The sequence below is a fragment of the Platichthys flesus genome, chromosome 13 (assembly GCF_949316205.1).
Source record: "Platichthys flesus chromosome 13, fPlaFle2.1, whole genome shotgun sequence".
Classification (NCBI taxonomy): Eukaryota; Metazoa; Chordata; class Actinopteri; order Pleuronectiformes; family Pleuronectidae; genus Platichthys; species Platichthys flesus.
Window position 1 is genome coordinate 10,412,332 of NC_084957.1, and position 26,140 is coordinate 10,438,471.

General features: G+C 41.8%; 1 protein-coding gene across 3 annotated transcripts in view; it reads left to right on the top strand.

The window, feature by feature from the left end:
- Positions 1 to 26,140, top strand: part of erbb4b (erb-b2 receptor tyrosine kinase 4b) — a 276,106-nt gene that overhangs the window by 183,850 nt on the left and 66,116 nt on the right. For all 3 annotated transcript variants that reach the window (XM_062402618.1, XM_062402620.1, XM_062402621.1), the window contains exons 11-16: positions 3,839 to 3,929; positions 5,530 to 5,729; positions 10,947 to 11,079; positions 15,468 to 15,561; positions 21,554 to 21,711; positions 24,345 to 24,389. In XM_062402618.1, the coding sequence (XP_062258602.1) occupies positions 3,839 to 3,929; positions 5,530 to 5,729; positions 10,947 to 11,079; positions 15,468 to 15,561; positions 21,554 to 21,711; positions 24,345 to 24,389 (721 nt within the window). The remainder of the gene's footprint in view (positions 1 to 3,838; positions 3,930 to 5,529; positions 5,730 to 10,946; positions 11,080 to 15,467; positions 15,562 to 21,553; positions 21,712 to 24,344; positions 24,390 to 26,140) is intronic.

Below are 26,140 nucleotides of genomic sequence, written 5' to 3' on the forward strand. Positions count from 1 at the left end.
CCTTCACGCACCATGAAGAAAAGATTCCAGAACACGCGGTGCGCATCGTTAATCCTCCCGCTCCCCTCTGCCACCGCCACCTCTGAGCCACATGTACGCTGTCACTTCTCCGGCTTAGACACTTGACAACGCCGTCAGAGAGAAGCCTCGTCTCTCCGCTGTGGTAGAGAATCTTCCGGTGGAAATATTGTGAGTGACGTCTCTGAGTGGTGACGGAGGTTTACGAAAGCAGAAGCTTGATTAGTCAGGAGCCCCAGTTACAGCTTCTCCCCCCCGAAAAGACATATCCCCTCGACTCGGATGATGTCATTGTCTTTTATTGCCTTTATTGTTGTAAAAAAAAACAAAACCTGGTTTGTCGTTTTTCAAACCAAGATTTTTGGGGCCATATTCTGTATCAGAATTCAATAGATTTGAATGATGTGTTCTATACGGTTAGGCATTTGAAATAGGTTGTGATCCTCTCACTGACAATTACTTGGAACCTTTTGCCATGAAAACAAACTGAATGACTTTAAAGGCAAAAAGAGAAAGAAAGAAAGCAGACTGGCAGCTGAGGGAACAATAAGAACACAAATCTTAGTCAGCGTGACGGGTACGAAATCATTGAATGAACCTTGAGCTTGGTCGAGAAGAGATTTCCGGTCAGGATGGCTGAGCAAAATGCAAACTATCCAACATAATCAGCTGTTGTCTGTGTAAATAACATCAGATTGTGAGTGTAGAAAAAAGGCGTTGTCTAGTTTTTACGCTTTTTGCTTTTATATTTAGCCCGAGTTGCCGCAATGACCACAAGTGTGATTTCTTGTAAATGCATATTCAAACATGTTTGTGTAGCTGATACAAATGAATCCGCATGAATAATGAAAATGCCAAGGGTAATCATTTAAATTCGCCTGGACTGGTTCCAAAACTTGTCTTCCAAAGGGTGCTTTTCCTCGGCGTTGGTTTTGGATGGCAGCTCGAGAGGAGGTGACGGGGAGCAACCATTGGCCAGGCACCATGTAGCCAGAGATGTGTGTCGGCCGGGCTTGTCATCTCTCCGAGCTGTCAGGAGAACGTGACCGCTGACTGAGGCAGCCAACCTGCCTCCGTGACCCCAGGGTTACAACCGGCATTGCTCTTGCTTTCAAATGAGCTGTGCAGGAGGACAGCTCTCATCCCACACACCAGCACGTCCATCTGTCCCTCTCCGATGTCCTTTCTCACTTTTCTTCAGCCGCTCTTGCTACTCTGTTTTTTTTTATAAAAAAAAAGACATATCACCGGGTCAGTTTTCACCCAAAGGCTGCTTAAGCACTTCAGCATCGGTGGGCTTCTCCTTGTTGTGGCTCAGACTGTAATCATCTCAACTTAAGCACTCTTAACCTTTTTGCTGTTGAGCTCATGGCCTTCTGCTTTAATTGGCTCGGCACTGTAATTTGCTGTGTGCATTGGTGAGCTACGTCTAGATATTTCCTCCAAGGTTTTGTACCAGTGTTAAAGCCCCAAGCTGAAAAAGTTGAACGTAAGATGTCACATTAAAGCATTTTGGTTGCTTTGTTTTTTATTTTCGGTTACAACACCTTTTTACTTTTCCATCTTGTTTACACACAGGTCATGCAGCGTAAAGGCTGACATGTCTACATATATATTCACATGTCTTAATTCAATTCTTGCATATTCCGAGTAAAATATTATCCGGAGTTAGGGTAAGCAGAAAATAATGTTTAATAAGTTTAAATTATTTGGTCGTTTATTTTATTCATCTTTGTATCTTGGACCTGACTATCTTGTATTTTTTCATTTCTATGTTTTTCTTCACTGTGTTGAAACTTTGCAGTGTTGAAAACTTTAGTAGAAAGAGATGTAAAAAAAAAAAAAAAGAAGAAGAAGAATCATAGTCTTTCAGCCCCTTGATGAGTTGAGGTGATCAGTATTTGGCTGAAGGTCATCTTGACAGACTCGGGTAAGAAAGATTACCATTTCTCTTTCCCCCTCCTTCACCACCGAGTCGTTTCAGAAATACAAAATGACAACCTTCAGGCCAAAACCCACATTTTCCAATTTTTCTTTTAAAATGCAGCTTTCAGAATAAAGGTTTTATGAAAATGTTCCTGCCTACACACACCTGCATGTGCTCCCAATGCACCTGCAGTTGTCTGTACCCGTCTCGTGCAGGTTATAGCATGTGTGTGATGTTGATGTAGAATTACATTAGCTAGAGACAAGTGTGCGGCAGGCAGTGGCTTGTTACCTTGATTAGGAAGCACCCGCACTACCCCCCATCCTCCCCCCCACCCCAAAAGAGCACTATGGCGGAGCTGTGAGGTGCCTCGGCACTGCAGGTTTTGTCATTAAGACAATTAGTGTCGACAAGTACAAGGCTAACGATTGTGTAGCACTGCTGCCTCTTGGCTGAGGTTGTGCTCACCATCCTAAAAACGACACACCATGAAGTCAGGGACGGGAAAGCAGTAAACAACCTGGATCAAACTAGAATCCAAAGGTTGTTTTTAGAAGTTTTTTCTTTTTTTGCTGCAATTGATGTTAATATTCTGTGCAAATATCACATGAAACCTTGTAGAAAATATGAATTCCCGTCACAGTTCTATGATAATGGCCTTATAGCCACAGTGTGCCCTCCCTTGGCAAAGAGGTGAGGGAGTCAAAAGACTAATAAAGAGTATTATATCCATTGTTTTTTCCATTTCAGAAAATGGTAATTATATTGGATTTATTCTGCTTTCCTTTTTTAAACCCCTTCGATACAATATCAATGCGAGAGTGTGCATAAAATTCCGCTCATGTCAATTTGTAGGAGCCCTGGTGTGTGCTCCCTCACAATTACCTGACCTTATTCTCTCTCTCTCTCTCTCTCTCTCTCTCTCTCTCTCTCTCTCTCTCTCTCTCTATCTCTCTCTCTCGGGGGCTCATTTCCTCATCAAACATTCGCTCAGACCCTCATGCCGCTGCTCAGCTGAGATTGACATAGAAAAAAAACGATGGTCCATGAACTGAATAAGGTGCTATTGAAGGTTAATGCTCCCTTGTCAACATGCATCTCCGCAGCTCCCGTCAAACCTCCCTCCGCCGTTCCCTCTCTTTCTGAATAAACAAATTGATGCGTCCAGCGGGAAGGAAACACTCAGTTTAATATGGTGCTGTCAGATACTGCTCGGTGATTGGAGAACACACCAGTCTGCCCATCACACCCGTGAGGTCTTCCTCGCACCCATCCACCACTTCTTCCTCCTCTGTCATGGAGGCAGACTGTGGCCGAAGTAATCTTGTGAATTATTTTCTTACCCTTTCTCCATCCTCTCCACCTCTTTTTGTCCACCTGCCTTCCCTGGTCTCACAGCTTCATCCCACCATTTTGTTTGTCATCTGGCGTAAGCCGGATTGTACCTCCATACCGTTCCTCCGCTAAATATTTTATATTTCTGAATCCATTATTGAAAATACTAAATGAGCTCCGGCCATCCTCTCAGCTATTCATTTAATCTTTTGAATTATTCAAAAGTCGAGTGGCAGATAAAGAAATGCAAAAAAATATTGATAGATCAAACTTTACACCCAGTCATAGCTGGCATTGAGCCCCTCTCTCTCTCTCTCGGGGGCTGCCGTGCCTATGGCGGTTTTTCGGAGTTGTGCTTGGCTGCTTTCAGATGAGGCTCAGGTGGTGCGGTTGCCCTGGTCCCTGGCATGCTGCTAATTTCAACAGAGATGCCAACTCGCCCTGCTCATTTTATTCTTGTCACTGTGTGAAATAGAGGACATGACAGACAGTCGGTACACTGGTGAGTCATTAAAAAGCACCTCTTTGTGTGTGTCTGTGTGTCTGTCCACCATCTAGGCTATGTGAACATCCAGTCTTGGCCCGACAACATGACAGACTTGAGTGTTTTCTCCAACCTGGCAACCATTGGGGGAAGAGCGCTGTACAGGTACACACCTGAGAATACACTCACCTCGCTGTGATCATTTTTTGAACCTGTGAGTGTAATTTATATCATAACACCGCCGCAGACTGAGCTCGGTGCTTGTACAGGAGACGGGAAACTGATTAAATAAATGATTTAGGTTTTATTTTGTAGCGAAAACACGACCTTTACATCTGTTTATGTTTCTGGTAAATAAGACACATATCTCTGCATGATGCTTGGACGAGGAGTGACTCACTGTGTCTAAAACAACGACGTGTGATTCATCTCTAATCTGATAGATGAATAATTATCACCGGAGTTTTAGGGATATGTCTGAAGGTGCTCTTAAAGTTAACAATGACATTTGGATTGAAGCAGAGTTCCTGAATGCATAGTGTGGACGGTTAAATGCGGATTGCGTCTCTGTGTGTGTGTGCGCGCCCCGAGTGTGCACAGGAGGGTGTGCGTGCACTTGTGTGTCATCCACCTGCAGATGGAAACAGCAGGCCGCGGTACAAATTATAGCGTGCCACCCACCTTTGGCCACGTGCTTGATCTTGCACATCCTCTGTATATCTGATGGCTCTGGCACCTCGCTGGCCTCCTGTCAGACTTAGCACCGGGGGCTTATGGGAAAAGGTGGGGGTCGGCTTTGAATGATATAATTAATAAAAATAAAATAAGTCAGTCTGTTAAGGTTACATTTTTGAAATGGCATATAGAAAGAAGGTGTATAAAACAAGGCAGAAACAAGGTTTTGTTAAAGTTTGACAAAACAATAGTGTTAAAGGTGCATGTCAACATTTCTAAAAGATATTGTTTTTAATTAGTTACAGAAAACTAGACCGTAATGGAAATAATTATAAATGGTGAAGTGGAGGTGTTTTCTTTTTTTCCTCAAATTAACTTAAGTAGTTGCTTTCTCTATATGTTGACTTTAAAAGATTGAAAGTGAGTTTTCCACACAGACGTTTCTCCCCCTCCCCGATCCTCTGTCTGGAGTTTGAACTGCAATCCGGCACATTTCCATTGCAATCTGACTCAGGTCCTGGCAGTGCAGAGTGTGTCTCATTTACAAGATCAAGAGTAGAGCTCAGAGGTAGCACAAGGTATACGGTGCAGGTAATGTGAGAATAGATACATGTTCAAATAAAATGATTTTGATATGAAAATACAGAGAATTCAAATGAGTTGACTCCAAGGTGAACTGCAGTGCATGTTATAAAATAGAAAGGGGCTCTTAATTTTGTTTGTTGTCCATATGTCATATATATGTTTCATTTGAAATATTTAGAAATCAAGAAATACATTCAAGAATATTGAATAGTTCATTTAAAAAACTGAAATGACCTTAACCATTAATACAACCTCTCCCTTATGTTTAAAGCAAGGTTTTAGGTGTGTTGAAGTATTGCGTGAATGATGATGCTTTGAAAAAATGTACAATTAGAATCTAAACCCAAAATAAACAAGCGTCATCAACTGAGAAACAAAACTATCTTTTCCCTGCCTCCTCTTCCTGCTTGTTCTTTCCTTTTTTTCCCATTCCCTGTTCCGTCTCTTCCCTCCTCCTGTCGTACTTCTCTTCTGGTCTCCTCTTCCTCCTCCTCCTCCTTCTCAGTGGAATCTCCCTGCTGGTGTTGAAGCAGCAGGGCATCTCGTCACTGCAGCTGCAGTCTCTCAGAGAGATCAGCGCCGGGAACGTCCACATCGCAGAGAACAGCCAGCTCTGCTACTACAACACCGTCAACTGGACCAGACTGTTTCGGGCTGGAAACCAGAAGGTTCTGGTCCGCAACAACCGCAGCCCGAAGGAGTGCAGTAAGTTCACACCGAAACAGAAATCAAAAAATCCAATGTACACCTGCACCACAACAGGAATGGATGCCTGTCTAAAAAACGAATACAGTTTAACTGCATCAGCATGTTTACCATGACTTATTTAAACCTACAGTGAATACTGATGACAATAAACTGAACATGTCTATAACAAAGGAGAAATACTGTATAAAGCTCATATTCAGGTTCATGATTTTGATCTGACTTATTACTTGAAATGTTTAATGTTCAGAAAATGCATCACTCTCCTCACACTGATCATTGCTGCAGCTCCTCTCTTCAACCTCTGTCTGAAACACTGGGTTTGAGTCTATAAGCCCCCCCCCTTTGAGGAAGCAACTCAAATTAAGGACCTTAATCATCATTGATGACATTTTAAAGAGCTGAATACTAACAAGGTTAACTTGTTAGTATTAATCTGTTTGTTTTCTAGAAAGTGTATTAGAATGAAACCATTTCTAGAGTCCTGAATTTGGATCTCCTCTTACAAACTGTTGGGAACTTTTTTCGAGTGTAAAAGATGTTAAATATTTAATTTAAATCTTCACTGTATTTTTCCACTTTATTTCCGTGTTCATCTCTAACGTACCACGTCCGTTGTGCGGCTCCAGGCGCCATCAGGAGAGTTTTCTCTCTTGTTTCCCGCCATGACAGGCCTTTTCACATTTATAAATGGGTTACAGATTGGAAGATTACGGAGAAATATATTTGAGATTTGCTGTGGAACCAAAGGCTCAGACAGAAATTGTCTGCGAGAAATTGGGATTGCTGACCTGCCACAAAAATCCGCTTTAGCTAAAACTCCAGTATTTCAGATCGACTCCAGAGACTCAAAACTGAAATCAGGTTGATAAGTTTGAGGGAAAGGAACATCTGCTGCTTCTGTTAAGGGACTTTGATACACAGATTTCTGGGTGAGCAAGTTATCTTTTTTTAGAACTTCTCTTTGTTTCCTACAGTCAACGATAATCACAATTCTCTGTCGGCTGCTTGAGTGGAAGCTATTATCTCACAAATAAAACAAAAATATCCTATATCGTACAACTAATTTACCAGCAGAAGCATTCAGGGAATGCAAGGTTTGGTCAAGTGAAAATTGGCAAATAAGTCACTTGATGAGATAAAAATTATTCATTTATGTATAATGTTCATTAATGAGCCAGTATTTGCATTATTGAGTTGGCCCCTTTTCACTGTTCATGTGCTCCTTTCCCCTGGGCAGTTCCTTAGTGTTGAACTCACACACACACACACACACACTTAAGTGACTTTGAAGACTTTGGGTGAGACTCAAGAGTCACACACTGCTCTCTCTGACATGGCTCTGCATGTGTGCAGCAGTGTGTGTGTGTGTGTGTGTGTGCGCCCGCCTCCACACTTGACTGAGCCTAGCAGGGACTAGAAAAGGGCAGGTCTCGCAGCCTTGCAGGACAGCAAAGACAGAGGACAAGGAGTCTGCATGTGCCCGTTTATTTATAGCTGAGGTACTTCACTGATGTAGAAACGTCATTGGGTTGTTGGAGAACCCTGACACCGAGGCAACTTGCTTTTACAGTATCACTTTCTGGAAGATGAAGTGCGTGTAGCTAGCGGAAAACACAGCTAAGAATGTAATATTCGTTTAATACATTCAGAATTAGCACATAGAGTTAAATTGTTTCCAAATTATGATACAAGGCATAGAAATGGTCCTGTAGTTTGTCTGGTCACATCTTCACACCTGATAAATGTTTTTCGGGGAGTTTCCCTAACAAATTAAAGGGGCTATTGACATTAAGTAGTGAATGTTTTACAGAGGAAAAGCCCTTTGAGGCAAACTCAGCGGGAAAAAAGTGAGAACGTTTACAACACTAAAAGAGTATTCAGCTTAAAAGTTAACAAGTCAAGTTTCTGTTCCCTCATTAAAGCCAAAGAATTTGGTATGTTTTAGAAAATTACTTTCTTATTCACTGTGCATTTATCTATCCACATTCAGCATTTCTGAATTTTTGGACTGACCTCTTGTGAACAGAGGCAGGATCTGCTCACTTTGGTTCCATGAACAAAATCTTCAAGGCTGAGATTGAATCCTTACATGTCTCGATTGCAATAAAACATCAGTATTTTATAATGATGTTATTTGACCGGAGACTTTTTCAGAAAGAAACATGTGAAAAAGGTCAAACCTTGGGCTAGAAAGTGCACTTCTATTAGACTGCTGAGTGCTCTAAGAAGAGCACATTTTTGGAACAAAAAAGCAGTTTCATAGCCACATTTTTCTCAGATCACCTTTCAGGCCAGGCACTGCACATACATCGTAAACCCAATGAATTTTACCTCTACATGGAGTCCAGTTGACATCTTGTTATTCCTATAGTTCAAATGGGAAGATCGTTGGTGGGTTTTCAGGGCCTTTAGTAGATTGTACTAGGTGTAGCGAGCACCAGAGAGAGTGACCTGACAGTACACGTCTCAAGTCTTTACACTTGATCCGCATACTCCAAAAAAATGCAGGTTTTACATCATTTAGCCTGTTTTCTGTTGAAGAAATGTTGCCATGTCAGAATAAAGAGGGCCTAGCTGTAAAGATAGATAGATTTATGATGGCCGATTTCAGTACAATTATATTATATTATATATAAGACAATTGACAACAAACAGGTGTTTGACTTAAGCCAAACAATGCAAGCTGCGTGAATTGGATTAATATTGGAGCGACTAACTTGTCAAGACTTATTTATGCTCAACGATACAAACTTAGACAAAAATGGACAGAGCCGTCAGTCCGTACTCTGCGTACATTATTTCTTGTGAAAGTTTACGGATGCTAACAAAACAGATAAAATGGAGCTGTGCCATAGGAAATGATAGGACCTTTAGAAATGCTCTTGCTTACTTATATTATTTTTGTTAAAAAACAAGTAAAAATATAATTATATGTTTATGCATATAAACACAATCTTGCCAAACAAATTTCCCCTAGGTGACATCCCTTTTGGAATTCTTGTAATTCGTAGTTTATCGATGTGGAGTTTCTTTAACACAAAGATAGAAAAATGTTTGAAATACTTTAACAAAGCTCTCGACCCAATCAGAGATTTTACCATTGAGCAATTATTCTTGCATAACATAATCTCTGGTTGAGTTTTGTAGGATTTCTTTCTTTTTTAACAACCCAGTGAAAACCCCATGTGAAAAGCGTTGTCTTCTCAAAAATCTAACATTTAACTCATACTATTTCCACAAAATGTATTATTCAGTTAATTACCCAGACCCACACTCTTTGGTCGTTTCAGCAACTGCCCTGAATTACTCTCAGTGCTGCCTTTGATACAGAAGAAAGTGGTGCAGGGAAGTGCAGGCACCAGTCGAGGTCCACACACACCTTTCCCCTCGACACACAGCCGGGTTTATGTTTGTTCACTGCGTTTTTCCTGATTGTTTTATTTTCCCTTTGTTATTTCATCCTCCTCGCCTCCTAATTTCCTTCCTTCCTTACTTACTTGCTTCCGTCCTGCTGAAAAGCCCCATGGGCTTCTGTTTTCCAACCTTGTCAGAAACATCTGAGGTTGGCATCTTTTTTGATCTTGTTGTATGTTCAAGAAGCAAAACCAACCTCTCCCCCTCCCTTGTTTATTCCTTTTTACCGCAGCAACCCTTCTTCCTTGTCTACAGCTCATGCCTTAGAACTTGTTGTTCCCTCTGCCCGGTCAGTTTACCTACAGTGCCTTCAGCCCAAAAGAGCTTCTTTGTCTAATATGAGAGGCAAAGCTTTGATCTTCTGTCCTCCAAAGAAACACTTGATTTCATGTTTCCCCATGTATCTGCAGCCGCCTCTCAGAATTTCTAAGCAATCTGAATTTCTAAGCAATCTGAATTTCTAAGCAATCTGCGATGCTTCGGTCGAAACCGAAGCATCGCACGTGGCTGACATGAGGCCAGGCCAGGCAAACAACAGGAGCCCTTTTTCACTACAGACAAGAGAAGAGAGGAAAGAAGAAGAGACGAGAACCCATTGGGTATATAAATCTGTTTTTAAAATCCACCGACCAAGGAGGAAGTCACATCGGGCACAGATGGGATGATAGAAGTTCCAAGTGTATCTGTAGCGCCGTGGACGTGCTGCCACAACACTCCCATTTATGTCGCTGTAACACTCTCAGATGTTCCGACCTTTGTAGAGCCCAACGCTGAGAGGGGACAAAGGAGCGGGCCAGAGATAAGAGATACAGACACCAGGAGATAATGGAACAGAGTGGATGTAATGGTCTGAGTCTGTTGGTGCTGTAGAAACACAGGCAGAAACAGAGAGAACAGCCAACAGATTGTTCACTATGAATGGGGAAGTGGGAAGAGACATTTTCTTTCCATGAGTGGATCCCATCCAAAGTGACTGACACTTTTTTCACACTCGTGTCTTTGTAAATCAAAGGTGGGATTTAATCAGGCTTTTAAACAGCCGACACAAAAAAGCACTGTACAGGCAGAAATCCGATATTTATCTGGAATGAAAGTCGTTATCAATATGATGGAGAAGTCTTTGAAAATAAATACACACAGAAAAGTTTAAGAGTCGATTGTTCCGCCCCCCCTTTTGTAAGTCAAAGTTAATAAGAAAGTCTGTGTTGCATCTGCTGGAGCTTTCTGCATTCCCCCGCCGCTGCGTTACCATTTGTTCAAAATGTTTAAATTCAGGCATCACAGCAATTACTCCCTTCTCTGCCAGCTCCACACTTAGATACTAATTTTTTGTATGAATCCACAGCAATAAAGTATGAGGTCAGTGTGTAGTTCATCCAGGAGGTTAATCATTTCGCCGTTGTTTAGTGCATCTTCTTTGCCGATTTATTTTTCTTTACGAACTCGTAACATCACCGTCCTTCAGCACGTCTTTCAGCCCTACACATGCTTCTCTGTCTCGCTGCCCTTGCTCCTGCCATTTTTTTTTTCGAGAGCCACATCACAAAAACATCCTTTTTTATAGGCCAAATGAACAGCTGCTCAGTGGAAGCACAGAAACCCGCAATTTGCATTTGCCTTAGCAGGTCTGTGTCTTTTTTAAATAAATAATGTGATTTCTGTGGCTAATTTTGTAGTCATATAATTTCGGGTAATTTGTTTTTTTTTCTCTCTGTGTCATTAAATCACTACTGCATTCTGCTTAGAATCTGATCCTTTGCTGCTACTCTCCCTGTCTTTGTATATGTTTGTACTGAGCAGCCAGGCAGCACATGGTGTGTGACCCGCTGTGTTCAGACGCAGGATGCTGGGGTCCTAGCCCGGACCAGTGCCTCTCCTGCAGACACTTCAGCCGTGGACGAACCTGTGTGGAGATTTGCAACCTTTACGAAGGGTGAGCTTTGCATGTGCACGCAACATCAACACATCAACATAGAGTACAGGACTGAAAACAGGGGGGCATCGATTGAGTAAATAGAATATAATAACATAATTTAAATGAATAATAGTGAAGGTGAACCCACTCACTTTAAGAAACAAACCTCCATTAGAAAAATAAAGAAAACACAATTCTATTGGATAAGACATCAAGAGAAGAGGCACTCTTTCTCCCCTCAGAAGCCATTTATTAAATAACTGTTGCTGTTGTCTATAGCATGTAATATACAAAATGAGAAATTAATAAACAAAATAAACCCATCATCTCCATATGTGATGCTCTCAAGGTAAAACAAACCACTGCATCAAGAGGTTCTCTTCATCTTTCACTGGTTTTATTTGAGGTTGTGGATGCTGGTGAATGAGACGATTCAAACTGCCTAATTTTCCAGAGTTGCTTTATTCCACAACCAGTCTGAAATACTCTGTTTAGTCTACAGCGCTGTGGCCCTGAATAAAATAGCACTGCTCGCCTTGGACTGAGACAGAGACCTGTCCTTCAGCAGACAGTGGCAGGGAAACATGGAAACGGCCGTGTCCTGACCCTCTCATACAAAATGCTTTTATTCTAGACGAGAGGCCACTTCTTTCCTGTGCCTCTGCTGCCGAGTTCACCTGCTGTACCAGGCTCACCAAGACTGTGGCTAATAAGTACCAAATCTATGTGAATGTCCAAAAGCCCGTGTCGGTAAATCAGGGAGGAAACAAAGACAGGCACAGAAACACGGATGTGGAGAAAAGAATAGAACCTGCCTCACATCTTTTACCCCAAAAAACGAGAAACAAATATATAGAAGATGCTAAAGTGTCAACTTGGAAACACACCAAGGTTCGAGAGCTTGTAACGATAAAGGGCTGCGAGGATTTATACAGCCAAATGTATAAACCATGTCCTGACTCCTTCAGGCTCTACTCGCACACCACTACTCATTTCTTCTTTTGTTGTGAAGGTGTGTGTAACGGCAAACTATGGAAAATGTCAGGATATTGGGTTTTCATGTCCGAGCACAGCTTTACACACAAGATCACTGGCAGTTACACCTTTCATTATCAATGACACAGGGCGAATATCAGTCACTGACATAGTCTTGCCCCTGAATACCGTGAACACAGGCGTGCAACACAAAATGCTTTATATATTTCCATGCGGTTTTCAATCATTCACAATGCAATTTGGTTCCTGGTTTCAAACAGGGAGGAAATCCCTGCCCGGGGTCCTCAGAGTTTGGTTTGTAATTCCGCAAGTAGAACGGTGCTTTTCAAATATTCTCCATCATCATGCTTTCATATTATAACTCTCAGGTTACCAGTGCGGGGAAAGATCAAACTGATTTCTATATTAAGCCTCTGAAAGAAGGATCCCTGCAGAAATATTCTCGAGGAGTTCCAGGAGACTGAAGTAGCAGTAAAATGTCTTCCACTGATCGAATCAAAACACACAAAAAAAACACACAAATCCACTGATTTCAGTGAGAAATCCTCAAAGGAAACTTTATTGTTTGAAAATCTGCTGCACAACCTGCTCGTCTAAAGTTACATTTCAGTTGAAGAACAACTCAAGGGTATTTATTTCACTATTGTTTCCTGTTTACTATGAACTTACTCTGCTACGATATCAAAGCCAGAGGGTGAAAGGAATTTCCCCCCCCACAAAAACACACACATCCTCCCCTGCAGAGTGTCAAATTAAAAGAGACTTTTAAGGGAGTATATGCTCTTCAACTCTCTATTGAAAGAGATGAGACCTGCTCCCCTGGTGAGTTTTGCTAATAACATTTTAGACATTTTTCCTTGCAGAACTAATTGAATGATGCTTTTGAGTTCCAAGTTGATCAACAATGTTTTTTGGGGGAGGGGGGGGGGCGCACTGGAGAGGAGTGAGGAGGACCGGAAGGTGGGCTCGGGCAGGGGGGCTAGGCGTGTCACTGCGTGTCACAGTCACTGCTTGCGCACGGGGCCACGCCCTGCCTACCTGTCCACCTGCACGTCAGCACCAACCACAACCAGACAGGGCTTCACTGAATGCACCTCCCCCCCCTTCAGCGCATGAAAAAAAACATGGAGGACAGGGGAAGTGAAGGACTGAATTGAGCATAGGCGCTCTGTCGAGTCCATAGACTGTTTATAAAGATGGACGACTCATCTCCCCTTCCCTCCACTACCTGGAAATAAGGCAAAAGTATTCCAGATTCAAACACTACCATCTTGTGCCGTTGTTTAGTGCCTGGCCGGTAGCATTAATGGGATGGAGGCATAGTAGCGTTGTCCCTCTGATACACGGTGGACCAATCTCAAGTCAGTCTCAGCTGTTTTTTATAAAATCAAATAATTATTTAAACAAAACTTACCGGGTCATATATTGCAGTCAGACATCCGGGGGCCATCGAGGTGCCCTGGCTTCAGTTTTAGGGAGCCGTCATGTCGTCCATCTTTATATACGGTCTATGGTCAGGCTATGAAGACCTCCCGCCTTATTTTAATGTTTAACATGTGAATGTTTCTGGGTTCATCAGTTTGTGAGATTTATTTTAAAAAACCTAACATGCAGAATAACAGTGTGTCGCTCATTCATTTTCCCTTCTTCTCAGACTTGTATTGACAACTCAGCATGTGTCAGACAGCAGCTAATCGACCAGGAGCTGGAATTGCCTTATACCTCGAATGATTAATGCACAGTTGTGAAATTATTTGACAAAGTCAATCGACGTTATTGTTCAAAATACCAAACAGGCAGTTTAATTTGTCTGCAGGTTTAGAAGTAGGGATTAAAAGCTCAAAGCAGTTTGAGATGACTATTTGTTATGCATCAAATCCATATTAAGATTTATTACTCACTGCAAATATGTTTGCCGCATGTATGTCACACACAGCATACAGAAAATACAGGAAGGCAGAGCACAACTGACCCACCAAGCAGCAGACTGTGAGCATCAATGATAACTTCCAGCTACACTGCAGCGTTTATTATTTCAACCAGCACACACGCAGACAAAAGCTTACCTCCCTTGCGTCCTGGAAGGATTTCTGAAGGCCAGTTGAAGCATAATTAATACTAATTTGATTTAGATCCCACTGGGATAATGACTTCTTTTTTTTCTTGATTTCTGAGATGGAACGTTCAGTTTCATTTTACTGACGAAGAACCCAAAAGTCAATCTTCTTGTCCTGTAGTGACAAAGGCAAAGTGCCAACTCAGTCGCACTGTGGTCGCATTTAATGACTTTTGGAGGCCACTCTGCTGTTCTACTATTATAAGGGGATTGTAGAAATCGAATAACATGGCACTTAATATAATTGATTTTGGAAATCGTTGCACCCCTCGCAGGTATTGCACCTTTCAAATGCGTCGTCCCCGGTGAGTGATGCCATCAGAATTACAGTTAGCTCATTAGCCATTTTGTGTTTAGGAAGGGTGTGTGGGTGCGTGTGTGCAACTACGTATTGACCGGTTTCAAAGGTTAGCATTGTAGGAAACAAGGCTCAAAGTAGCAGATGGCAAAAGACAAATATTTCAATCCTACCATTAATCGTCTTTGATGTGGAAATGTAGACGAAATGAGACCCTAGACTCTTAATTCATTCAGACATTATGAAAATAGACAACATTAGATAATCATTTGATATTTACCCCTGTTGTTTTTCTTTCTTTTACACAAACTAATATGTGATTCCGCAGAATTGGGAATCCATAACAAAAACATGATCATCATAATATAATGTATTTTTCATTAGTTGTGAAAGGTTTTTAGTATTATGTACTGAACATTTTTGGAGTGCATTGTTAGCAGGGGACAATAGTTGATAGGAAAAGTAGTCGGTAGGGTTGGGTTAGTGTGAGTGTTCAATAATTCCAATATTAGACTGGCTTAAAGATGAAAACAATGAAAAATGTGTAAATGTTGAAATCATTCACCTCCTCAAACACTTCATATATTCATATAAGTGTAATATAAATTATGATTTTGCACTTGTTAGGGGTTGTATGGTCTTCAGATCACCTGCTGTCAGGGTTGTAGCGACTGATAACTCATGACCACAAAATAATGGTTTGCAAAACTTGGTTTGAGGTAAATATGTTGAGAGATTTGATGATATCGAATAGAGATGATTCAAGTTTTGCTGTTCAATGCCGTAACTCTTGATACTGCATCTACAGCTCAAGCGAAATGCTCCACATATTAAAGTAGGGACAAGCACCAAAAGGGTTATTGTTTTCTTTCTACACGATTTAACATTCATATCGACTGAAGGAGCATTTTCTTCTCTCCCGCTCTTGTCACTCACTCCTATTTCCCATTCTGTTCCCCAACCATCCTAATCCCTCCTTTTCTCCACCTCTCAAAGGGATATTCGAGAGTACGCTAATGGGTCCCTGTGCGTGGATTGTGATGCCCAGTGCGAGCGGGCTGACGATGACTCTCTGACCTGCCACGGTCCGGTAAGCCTGTTTCCTATAGACGACAATATTGATGCAGCCTGAAAGTATTAGTTTCACACACTGGTCTTCTTAATGTAGACAGCGGAGAGCGCTGTTGTTTGAGCAGGTTGTTTACATTCCCTATTATCTAGGCATTAAAGAAGAACAGCAGTCAACATGGAGCACAATTATTCCATTACTCAGAGATGAACTGCACTTTTGTTCGTCCTGCAGCGAGAAGCTACAGAGCTAAGACTAATCAGAGTTAATATGTGACATCGAGTTAATCCACTTTGTAAATCAAGATCTGTGGACTTTAAAGGATGAGTCCACAATTTTTCCAATATCATTGAATCCCAAGAACTATAAGAAAACCCCAAAAGCAGAATAAGCTAGAAGGGTTTTCCATCGTTAGCCCCATAAACTGAATATAAAGAAGCACAACACTAAGCCAAAAATTATAGTTTGGAGAAAGAGTCTGTGCAGTCGTGATCATGGAGGGGAGCTGCAGTATCAAGGGGTCGCGCCCTACATGCACTTGACCAATCACGAGTCAGTCTCGGCTGTCAATTAAGATGTTTCATCCAATCCCTAATATGCAGTCTACTGTTAGTGTCCCACAAACACTAGTATTTAAAGACAGAGCAATGCGTTACTCACCACGAAGCAAATAACTTGGAGCTGCAGACAAACCCTGTGGTCGTCTCTGAGTAATTAATGTATTGGCAGTCAAGTGTGCCTGTCAACTTTGCTATAGATTACATCTCATGGTGTGACTCAAAGGCAAATCTGATTGTTTTAGCACAGATCAGCAATAGCTACATGCTGCTCTGCAAAGATTATTTATTCAGTTCATGTTTGTTTGTGTTTATAGCTTTTTGTCTATCATCAGTTGACATTGGATGAAACTTTTTCAAACATTTGTGCTCCAACAGCTCTTGGAGAAGCAGAGCAGCGTGATGAGAGTTTGGGTGGTAGCAGCTGTACATTATAGAAATGCCACAGTGGGAAAAAAAACAACCTGACCTTCATTTCTGAGTTCCTCTTGTGAACACTACACCCACAGGCACATGCGGCCCCTGATCCTGCTCTTTCTCTTAAAATCTTATCTTGCTGTTTGATAGAGAGGGATGCTTTCCGACACATGCAAGCCAGAGGGGCCGTGTGCTGCCTTTTGTGCCGCATCACACCCTGTCACATATTTTTGCCCAATGTAGTTTCCCCCCAGAACCGCTGTAATGTCTGTGTGTTTGAGTACATTGCAGAAGGCTTCAGTAGAGTGTTTGCTTTTGTTGGAGGAGATTTGTTGGTTCGATTACCAGCTGCGACAGCATGGCTGGTATTGTTTTCATTTTGGTTGTATGTGTGTGTGTTTGTGTCTCTGTGTGTGTATTTGTTTCATTATGGTAAAATGGGTTCCTGAGTTGTTTAGAGGACAGTGGACCACTTTTTTTATACAACTGAGCGTAACACAATCATAAATGTGCATGTGGGTAATTTAGATCAAGATTGAGGCAGAGTTTGAAGATGGCTCTAGTCCAACTCTTGAGTACTTAATAGAGATGTAATAATGTAATAATGACTGCATTGTACTCATGTAGTAATATGGTAATTACTGCTTAGTAGGCAATGTAATAATCAAGTGTAAATAGTGAGTTCTAATACCTTAAATTATGTAGTCTGACTTCTGAGTAGTCATGTATTAAGACATAATTACTGAGTACTAATGGAATAATGTAGTAATAACTATTGACCTTGATGGAATAGTGTTGTAATGACTACTGGTCATTATCTCTATGCCTTTTTTTAAAGTAAACTCAATACCTACTCTCATAGGCAGCTGAGTCAAAAGCTGTAATATTTATTACACTACATAAAATGTGGTTGCAATAAAAGTAAGATAACAGGAATAAAGCAGTTAAAACAACACAGTTGAACCAGATTTACAAAGTTAAAAAAGCTTTCTTATAAAACATGTTTTGAGCAGTGATTTCAAGATATATATAATGTATGGATTACTGCTTCTTACGGCTGCTGTGATCCCATCATATAATGTTCTGTAGTTACCTTTGCTGTTCACTCACAGTCCTCTCTTCCACTTCCTGGGAAGGCGGGTGCTATAAAGAGAATAAAACACAAAGAGTGACCTGTGGTTTACCTCCAGCACTTTGAGAAACAAGTGATTAAAAACTTTGAGCAAAAAACTTCAAAGTGCTTTGTAATGATTTGTATCAGCCGAATAAACCAGTTAATTAGAACACGTACAAAATCATTAGAGGCTATGTTCAATCTTTATTTTTCATTTCTGGCCATATTGAGGAGTTGTTAATTATTTGAAAAGTCCTGAGGTTTATATATAAGGTTTTGTGTTTGGACATGACTCTTCAGAAACTGACTCAATATGTCCTCATGTTCACCCCTGTCTCTTGGAAATAAAATAATGTTGAAATTGTATACAACCAAACTGCAACAGGCAAACACGTTGTACAGGAAGCGTATTACTTCTATTGACGTTGAGAGGATATGTTTTTGGCAAGTGGCATAAACATGGATACTGAATAGACAGGTTCCCTATCAAAATACCATTCCAGTGTCCGCTTGTATGGACATGGTTATAGTTATGTTAACACTCTGACAGCACTCCAAGTTAGGGTTTATAGATTTCTGCAATAGGAAATGGTCTGTATTTATTTAACGCTTTTCTTGTCCTGATGACCACTCAAAGCGCTTCCATTCACCCACCCACACTTAAAAGGCATTACCAAGTGCACTATTTAAACACTGCTGGCACAGCTGTCAGGGGCAATTTGGGGTTCATCTTGCCCAAGGATACTTTATCACACAGAATTGGAGTGAATGGAAAGTAGGATCAAACCACCAACCTTCTGGTCAGTGGGTGACCCGCTTTACCTCCTCCACAACCCGTTGCAGTGCCCTCTGACACTGAGAGGCAAATGTTTATGATTTTGCCAAAACCAAACCATTGACTTGACTCTGGATGCAAACCCTCACGTCATGTGTACTCTCTGTTAGCCCTCGATTCACCCAGACCTCCTCCTGACTCCGCCGCCATTAATAAACCATCATCATTCATCCAAAACAAACATTGCCTCCAAACATAATCGAGCCGGCCATCACGTTTCCCACAAAACGTATTTAGTGCTGCAGTTTAATTGTATAGAAACATCATTTCTATCTGTAATGGCCATAAGAGCACTTCTCATTTTCATGCGGTATGTCAGCCTATGGGTATGTATATGTGTGCGTGTGTGGGTGTGTGCGTGTTTGTGTGGAGCCAGGGTAACCTGTTGGACCTCATATAAATGTCACATGGGCAACACAGGCACACAAATGCATTACAGCAATCATGTAATGGCCACAGTGCCATAGAAATTGCATTAGCGTTTACACACAGTGATTTGATAGGCCTAATGCGTCCTGTCGAGGGTTGATTGGAGCAATGACTGTAACCAGGAATCCAGGCAGTGTAATGGGAAGATGATGGTACACCTGGAGTAGCTCCTTCTGTAAGTTACACAGATACACCTCTGTTTTTGAATATGAAATATAAAGAATTTAAAGTTAATTCAGACATGATTGTACTTTCTTGAGTAAGGAGAGTGGTCTCATCTCTCCTCCTCTTACTTCATGTAGGTCCTTCTTCTCCAATATTCTCTTCAGAAGCCTGAAGAAAAGAAACATATCATATAATATATGTATGGTGTGGAATTGAGTCAGTATTGAAAGAGATTAAATCTTTGAAAAAAAAGTCTGTTCAGGGTTGATTTTATTTGACAAATGTATCCCGCCTCAGCTCCAAACCATCTTTTTTAAGATTTGGTTCTTCACCGAACAACTCTGATAATCCAGTAATGAACTCTGGTGTCATGCGGTGTAGTAGTTTCATGTGAATTGTTCACCTCGAGGTGGACAGTCTCTATGTTGCTTTCTATCAAGGCCCATGTTTTTCCTCTTTAAGAGCATCATTGACATTTATACTGAAAGTTGTATCAAAGCACATACATGCATTTAGTCGTGCGCATGTACATTATTGGCAAAAAACTGTGTAGGAGGTTTAATATCTTTGAAATGCTTTTAAATCAGCTGGAGGGCTTTACAGTGCTTTATGACCACTGTCATATTCCTAGAAGCCACTCATCCATCTTTCTTTCCTTTTTGCCCCACTGTACTTCTCTGCCTGGTTTCCTCCGTCCTCTATACTTGTCTCCACCTCATCAGTGATGCTCTGATTTATTCTGCATTATGATATTTGAAAGACTTTCAGCAGATATAGGACATGAGAAGTCGGTCTGTACATTAACATACAATATCTTATAAATCCTTCCTGATGTACACAATCATGCTTTGAGAAGCCTCAGCCATGAGATCTGACCCCATAAAGAGTAATAGTCTCCCCTCCTGAAGTGATTTTGCGCTTTGAGCATGGAAGGGAATGGAAAAGACAGATGTTAAACCCACACACATGCAGACACACACAGGCACACAACGAATAGCAACACACACAAACTCACATCAGCTTTAAGAGCATTTAGCGCAGCGGAGCAATTTAAATTTACAGCAGGGCACTTTTTTTGTGACGCTGGGAATCCCTGCGTTCTTTTTGGATGCCCAAGTAGCCTGCTGGTCCAAACACTATTTGTTTGCACTGTCACATAATTTAGCTTGCTTATGTGAAGGAATTACTGAATACACAAACACACGCACACGCACACCAGTGGCCATGGGTGGGAAGACACTCATAAAAGTGCCTGGCTCAACACTAAAGCCATTGAGAGCAGTGCGACATTCAATTTGCATAATTACACCGAAGTGACTGCATATTCCCACACACACACACACACAAAAGCTTTGGTTTACTCTTACACACAGATGCACATGCACGTATATAAGCCCATGCGTAGACATTGCTTCCTGGTATGTATGAAGACGCTCTCATACACACTCATCCACTTTTCAAAGCAGTTATCTGCAGTTCACGCATCTTTTTTATCTCAGTTTTTGCCCTTTTTTTAGAGTGTATATTCCTATCGTGCCTGTTTTTGTCTCGTATACAATTTGTGTTAATCCACAGTATTTGGTTGTGTTTGCATTTGTGTGCGATCCAGACATCCGTGTGAGAGAAATCCCCGGCTGTAGGTTTGATTCCCACTCATCATGTGTGCATGCAGGACGTGTGTGTTTGTGTTGTTTGTCAATGAGATGTTCTCTAGGCCGGTGGATGATACGGAGCCTGACTGGAAGAGCTCCTCGCCTCTCCTCCTCCCCTCCCCTACCTCCTCCCCTGCCTATATTAGCTCCATAAATCCTGTTCTAGGCGGATTGTTATGGTCATTGTGTGTGCTGTGAGCGATGGTTATTATCTGCCTGCTCCGCTCACACTGCTTTATGTGTCTCGTCTGCTCTCTCTCTCTCTCTCTCTCTCTCCCTCCCGCTCCTCTTTCTCTCCGTTATTCTCAATATAGCTCGCTCTTTCGCTCGCTCTCACTGACTTGCCGCATCCATGTCCACTCTCTCTGCCTAACTCTCCCTTATTACTGGACGGTACTTATTTTTTCACTTTTCTTGTCTCCCTCCTCGCCACTTTAAGCCACTGTCTGTTACCTGATGCTGTGTCTCTTATGCATTCACTGCTGCACACATTCAAGTGCAATAATTTAACCTTTAAAGGAAGCTGCACTCGGCACGTCATGTAGAAATATACCCATCAATCACTTTAGTTTAAAAACGGAGGCGACAGCAGATTTCTTATCCCCTTTTGCAACAATACTGATTTGTCCTTCCTGTCGGAATTTGTTGTGTCAGGCCTGAATGGGTGAATGGCAAAACTTTGAGTGGTCGTCAAGACCAATATCAGTTTGTTGTCAAATGGCAGCTTAACCTTGTTACTTTTGAATACTTACTAAAAGCCTCATAAATATATATATATTTTATATTCTTTGGCAGTTCTTTGGCATATGCATCTAAGCCCTTGTTTTTCCTCCACTGTCTGCAGGGCCCAGAGCATTGTGTGAAATGCCTTCATTTCAAGGATGGTCCAAACTGTGTGGACAAGTGTCCTGACGGTCTGCAAGGGGCCAACAGCATTTACATCTTCAAGTACGCTGAGGCCAACAACGAATGTCATCCCTGCCACACCAACTGCACGCAGGGGTAAGTGAGGAGAGGTCATAGGTCAGGGGTCCATTGATTGGTTATCGTTACAGTCATATCATCCTTTCGTAATCCAAAGATGGTTCTTTCAATCTGTAAAAAGACAATGAAAATGATATCAAGTGTTTCAAATCTGACAATACTACCGAGCACCTCCTCATTTTGCAAGAATTATACTTGATTGTCAAAATAATAGAAGGACACAGGTAAGCCTTCACCAACTAGGTTCATGACTCAACACAGCCCTGACTCTAACCCAAATTATGCTTTGAGCCTTTCTCCTAACTTCTACCCAAACTATAAATGTCTCAACCAAGCTTTTAAATCACACAGATTCACTCTTTTTTAAGGATTTGCCGGCAGACACGCAAATTCAATCCACTCAACGTATGCAAACCACCTTAACGCTGATAACTGAAGCCAAGAGCGAGAGGGTCCAAATGTTTTAACAGTGTTGCACCATCCAATTTAATAAAACACTGCTGGAGTCTGAGCTGCTTGTAAAACAGGGATGTTTTCTGTCAGTCGAGAAACAGAACTTCTCGGTACAAGTACTGCCTGTTATGAATAAATGCAGTTCCTGCCTGGTTAGCTACTGTGGGTAGGTAGTGCTAATGTGTTACTGGTAAGCCCATGAGCCACAGCATCTCACCAAGTAGCCCTGCAAGCTGTCGCCACGTCACCTAGACTCCTGCGCCACCTATTTCACAAACACACTTGGATATATTTCCCTGTGGCAGTGACTGAAACGTTCTTACTCGCTCTCTGTAAGTGCATTTGGCTTTTATATAATATTGCCTGAATAGCATATGCTGAGAAAAAAACTCCCCATCCGTGTCCTGCAAACCTAAAATGATGATCCTACGTCTTGGAGGATGAGACAGATAACTAAAAGAGGTGAGGCAGAAAAGGAGAGGAAGAGACTGAATGTGAGGAGTCAGTGAAGTACCTTGCCACTCTCCATTCCTCACTAGCCACTGATCTCTCCATGTAATATTCAGCAAGGGTTGGTGAGGCATCATTTTGTATTTAACTCCAGGGGGAGTTTATGTCACTTCCTTGTGTGTTATTCCTCCTCCTCTGAGTGACAGCCTGCAGCTCGCTTGAGCATAACAATGTACTTGTAAATGAAAAACACTGGGCTGACACTCTGTCTCAGATAAAGCTTCATAAGCAGGCCCGCCTCTCAAAAACACAAGCCGAGGGAGGGAGAGGGAAGAGGTGAGCGAGACAGACAGAGAGGGGAACAGACACAGTCATGAAGAAAACCAATATTCTTCACTTCTAAACATCCAAAAGAGCCACTAAGTCTGTCAGTCATGGCATATTATACCGGCAGTGCGTTACAGCACAGCACAGATTTTAACCATCGGCACCGGAGGACTTAAGACATATTTGCTTTTCATTAGAAGATTAATCTTTCTCTCTGAAGATGAGCTGAGAATGTAGTTGGAGCTGAAAAAAAGAAGCTAACAAGGCTTTGGTTCAGGACTCGCTTTATATTTCAGGTTTTCCTGCAGGCGTCAGGTGCTTTTGAATGGTGCTGTACCTGCCAATGGCTTCATGGCCTCTTTCTCTATTTTTGACATTCAACAGGCAGAATATAAAATCAACCAGAGTTCAAGCGGATATATTTTAACTGAACTGAAATTCAGGACAAGGAAAAAGTTAGTGAAATCACTTAGAACTTTACCAATACAAATATATCTGAATTCACCACTTGTCAGTCTCTGGAGCACATTCCTCCAATGCCCCTTTTGACACTCAGCAATACGAGGGCCTCTTTTCATTTAATGCACGGCAGCGCGTTGATTGCCACTTGTTGGCTGGCTGCAGTGTAGATCGTAAATCATAAATCATCATAAATCCCTCCATCGGACGGTTCCTCGCTACAGAGGCTCCATCAGCCCTTTACTACTCCGCAGACACTGGCAGCATTTGTATGCCAACTATTTGATTTCTGGATAGTGGGAGGAAGTGGAGACGCACGGTCCATCTTTATATTTAGTCAATGGATTCGACACTGGTTATCTCGGAGCGGAATTACCTTTTTCCTCCCTCCAAAGAGCGGTTTGTTGCAGAAAAAGTTGTTTTCAGATAATTCTTTAAAAATTGCTAAGCTCCTGATTGGTCCTCACACTGATGAATAAAAGACATGATTTGATAATGAAACTCAACAGGGCAGAGTGTTGGTACAGTTCACTTATACAAAAAAATACAACCCTATACTGAAGTAGAATAAAATCATTTTTGTGTTACACCATATGGGAGGGAGCAGATAACAAACATAGGTCACAGGAGGTCCTGTAAGGCTTGTTCATAATCTTCTGGAGAGTGGAGACTCTGCCAAGGTTCACTTTATCTCAGTGCCAGGACAGGGGGGGGGACTCCACACAGAGAACAACAAGTAATACAATTATTCTCATCGCAATGCCGAGGCCCAAAGGTCTCTCAGCTCAGCAACATATGCCTTAGTTTGGTATAATACCAAATTAATATAAAAGCTGATGCATGCAGGTATTTAAAGATGTATTTTATCATAAGTTCCCTGACAGCCCCTCATTATTTTCTTATGGTGAATGTGCCAAACTAAAAACGTTTGACTTTGTGCTTGATCTGTGTCGTTTCCCTAGGTGCATTGGACCAAGACTGCAAGACTGTATTGGCTGGATGGACAGGTAGAAAATGCTCTGTTATACACACACACACACACACACACACACACACACTCACACACACACACACACAAGCAAACACACACAAACACACATGCAAGAATCACTGTAAGCAAAGTTTGTGATTAATGGCTAGCTGAAAGGCCCCAAATCCCTGGGAGTGTCCTTAAACCTTCTCTGTGCATGCATGCTTCTGTGTGTTTGAGTGTGTGTGTGTGTCTGTGTGACCGTGTGTGTGTACACAAAAACAATTTGCCTGGTGCTTGATAAATTGATGGCGCTGAAGCTTTTGTTCTGCAGCTGTGGGGAAGAGAAAAGGGAAGAAAATGCCGCTAACAGTTTGCAGCAAATAGATTCGAGGTTCCACAGGAGAGAGAGTTTGGCATCAGGTGGCGCCGAGAGCTGTTGTGTGGTCTTTGAGGGATGATTAAAAAAAAAAAAAGAGGGAGGAGGAAAAAAGGCTGATAAGCAGAGTGAGCAGTCAACATGACAGAACCCACTGGTGTGTCTGGGGGACCGCAGCGTAACACTGAACCCAAAAAAGAACAGCGCTAAGCAGAAAGAAGGATGGTGCACTGGTGAAAGACTGTGTGACTTTCATCTGGAGGCATATAGAAGGACATATATGTGCAAGTGATACGAGCTCACAGAGCAGTATCCCCCCCGGAGGGAAAGCACATGCACAAATGCAGTCCCTTGAGAATGTGGCACTCAAGCTCAACCCTCTGTACAGGCTTGCAACTTCTCTTCTGAAACCTCATATTTAATTGATTACATTATGATCGTATATATTTGAAATGGTAATATTACATAGTGATAGTCTTATTGTAAATTTCCAGAATGGTTATTCTGGTTATCAACATTGTTATCGTGGATATCAGGAATTCAAAACTGAAGGGATGTCATTTGTCCCAGTAGGGTGATATTCTGGATATCTAAAATACAAATTGAGTTTAGACGTAATTTTGAATATCATACCTTTTCTTTTTAACTTGGAAGAATTGAATTACATCTGCATGTGCGAGTGCTGAGCGGTTGCGAGCGTGCAGAGGGTCAAGGTTGCGCTCGTCATAGTCTCGTGCTCGCGGGACCACATTTGTGCATGCAGTGCAGAAATTTAATTTCACAAGGATGGTTTTGTACTCACGGATACGTCCGTCTACTCAGGTGCAAATCCAGGAGCAGGGCCAGGGGGGCTGAGATCTGATTGGCCCCTGTCCTGTCAGTGGTCTTAAAAAGAGAATCACTTAAAAATACTAACAAGGACGATGACAATTTTTTTTTTTTTAAGCCTAATAAACATTCAAAACAATATTAATATTCAATAATGTGTTGTTTTGATTAAAGCTACGGAACTAACAGACAACAAGGAATGACTTAAATACGCAACTTACTCATGGATGTTGGACATACAATTGGCTCCTCCGTCCTAATTGTGGCCCTCTTAATGGCCCATGATTTAGAAAAAATCCTGAATCCGCCACTAAGGTTACTAAGCATGAGGAAAAATTCCTTATCAGCCGATCCGGTGACCAGATGAAGCCTCATCACATCACTGACATCCTGCGGTTACCCAGCAGAAGACGGTCGGCTCACCCCAGGCTTATAGCGGCCACCTCAGAGGTGTCACACATGTCGTAAACCCGTTACTCAGCGGATGTATTGACTCCTGAACACAAATGAAAAGTGGCTTATCAGACGCAAATGATTACACTAATCCTCCAAAGGCCATCGCTCCACCAGGCGTTCACATG